The sequence below is a fragment of the Sabethes cyaneus genome, chromosome 3 (assembly GCF_943734655.1).
Source record: "Sabethes cyaneus chromosome 3, idSabCyanKW18_F2, whole genome shotgun sequence".
NCBI classification, from domain to species: Eukaryota; Metazoa; Arthropoda; class Insecta; order Diptera; family Culicidae; genus Sabethes; species Sabethes cyaneus.
The window spans coordinates 50,541,920-50,544,357 of NC_071355.1; the positions used below are offsets into that span (position 1 = coordinate 50,541,920).

Below are 2,438 nucleotides of genomic sequence, written 5' to 3' on the forward strand. Positions count from 1 at the left end.
ATTAGAATCTGTAGAGAATATTTTCAGAAGTAGTTTGTGGTCCGTAACAACTTTGAATTCTTTCCCGCGCAAATACATCTCAAATCGATTAACACCCCAATAGATTGCCATGGCTTCTTTATCCAAAACTGAATACTTACGCTCAATTTTTGACAAACTTTTGCTCGCATAACTTATTACATGCTGCTTCCCAGCATCGGTTTGTAGTAGAACGGCACCCAATCCCGTAGCACTAGCATCCACGATTAGTGTAGTGTCACTGTCAGCATTGTAGAATCCAAGGTGTTTAGGGTTACAATGCATGTCCTTAATCGCATTGAAGGATTTATCCATTTCCTTATTCCATCGAAATTTGCTTCCATTGCGAATCATGTCGCGTAGTGGTGCACTACGCGTTGACAAATTGGGGATGAATTTTCCCACATAATTTGCCATGCCAAGAAAGCTTCGGACTTCCTCTGCTGACACTGGTCGTCGAAACGATTTTATTGCGCTTATTTTCGTCTCCGCGGGTAGGATTCCTCTAGCGGATAATTCATGTCCCATGAATGTAACTCGGAACGACCGATCTGACATTTTTGTTCATTTGTAGTTCCACTGTCGTTCAGTCTTCTCATGACAGCTGCCAGGCGCTGATTGTGCTCAGCCATTGTACGACCAAACACCACTATATCATCGATAAAGTTAACTACTCCATCCAAGTTTTTCAGAATTCGTTCCAGCTCACGCTGAAATATTTCAGCCGCGCAATTCATACCAAACATTAAACGTTTAAAACGGTAATATGCTTTGGTTGTCACAAAAGTTGTGATGTCGCGTGAATCGGGGTGCAGTTCTAACTGGTGAAATGCATTGTTAAGATCGATCTTCGAAAATAATCTGCATCCGTTCAAATGAGGCATCATCTCTTCAAATGTGGGAAGAGGATGTCTTTGCGGAATAATGGCTGTATTTGCTTTTCGCATATCCACGCATAAACGTACACGTCGACCTCCGTCTTTCGGTGTTACGACCAAAGGTGAAGCCCATGTTATCTTCCCGGTGGTTGGTTCGATAATATCTTGACTTAATAGTTTTTGGATTTCCTCATCTACTACTTTCTGCAGAGGAATTGGCAGCCTCCGACAAGGTTGTTGTACGGGGTATACATCTCGGTTGATATTTATAGATATTAACAGGTTTCTAGCTTTGCCAATCTTACCTGTTTTCTCCTGCAGGATTTGATGCACCTCTGTTTGGATACGTAGAACGCCAAGATCCATTGAAGTAACTCGGCCTAGCAGGTTCGCACCGCTTCCCTTGACGACATATATTTCTCGATGCACTGTTGTTGATCCAACGCTGATATCTGCTTTGAAAACTCCTTTCACGTCCAACTTGTTATTCCCATATGCCATTAACTTTTTACGCGTTTCATTGCTGATATAACTCACTTTACAACCTTTTTGTTTAAGCTGTTTCCATGTATCTTCGCCGATCACGTTTACAGATGCACCTGAATCTATCATCCATTCTAACGATACGCCCCCAACCAAGCAATTCACTTTCGTATTGTATTTATTCCCGATTTGCACAGCCAAGCATTTTCCGGGTTGTGATTTCAGAGCGAAAACATTGTAGATATCACTTTCATCACTTTCACAATCTCTTGCGTCCTCCGCGCACCATTCTTCCTCTTCATCCGAATCTTCTACCTGTTGTATTTTCTTCTTTTTCTTTATCGCTGGATTCTTTGTTTTGCACAGCTTCTTAAAATGTCCTACTAATCCACATTTATCGCATTCTTTCTTGCGAGCTGGACACTTTTTGTCGTTAGCGAAATGTCCCAGAGAACCGCAGCGGAAACACCTGTTACCTGCACTTTTAATTTTGTTTACACTCTGAAAATTTTCTTCTTTCACTATTTCCCGTTGGTTCATGTCGATCGTTTCCAAAATTCTTCCCTCTTCGAGAATATCGGCCAGCTCTACCAGCCGTTTCTTTAATATTTCACCACGTAACGCATTAGAAATGCAACCGTCGAAGATTTGCTCTGTAATACGCATATCTAGAGCATTTCCATAGTCACACACGTTCCCTTGATGACGCAATCGACTCACAAATCGCGCAACACTTTCTTCCTCTTTTTGAGACATTTTCCGAAACACCGCTCGTTCATGCGGAATACATACGATTGGCTTAAATTGATTGTCAAGTATCTCCACTGTCTTCTGATAGACATCAGACCCTTCTGCAGGCTCTTCATTACTCTTTGGATCATCGAAAAATGCTTCTTGCACTTCCAGTCCACCCAGATGTAAAAACAAAGCTTTCTTCTTTTCCACAGTAATATCAGCGTTGCACGCCAAATAGAGTTCGAACGACCGTTTCCACGCCGTCCATCTCTTTCCCACCGTCGATGGTTCACCGATCACAAACGGAGAAATATTTTGATTCAT

The 2,438-nt window shown here is 42.0% G+C and overlaps 1 protein-coding gene across 1 annotated transcript; it reads right to left on the minus strand.

Moving 5' to 3' along the window:
* Window positions 1–494: 494 nt before the first annotated feature.
* On the minus strand, window positions 495–2,438 carry LOC128739575 (uncharacterized protein K02A2.6-like). Its single transcript, XM_053835070.1, has one exon. It carries the CDS (start codon window positions 2,436–2,438, stop codon window positions 495–497), a length of 1,944 nt encoding a protein of 647 aa, XP_053691045.1.

Excerpts from the sequence above, each read along its gene's own strand:
- LOC128739575 (XM_053835070.1), bottom strand. The coding sequence starts at position 2,438 with ATGAATCAAAATATTTCTCCGTTTGTGATCGGTGAACCATCGACGGTG.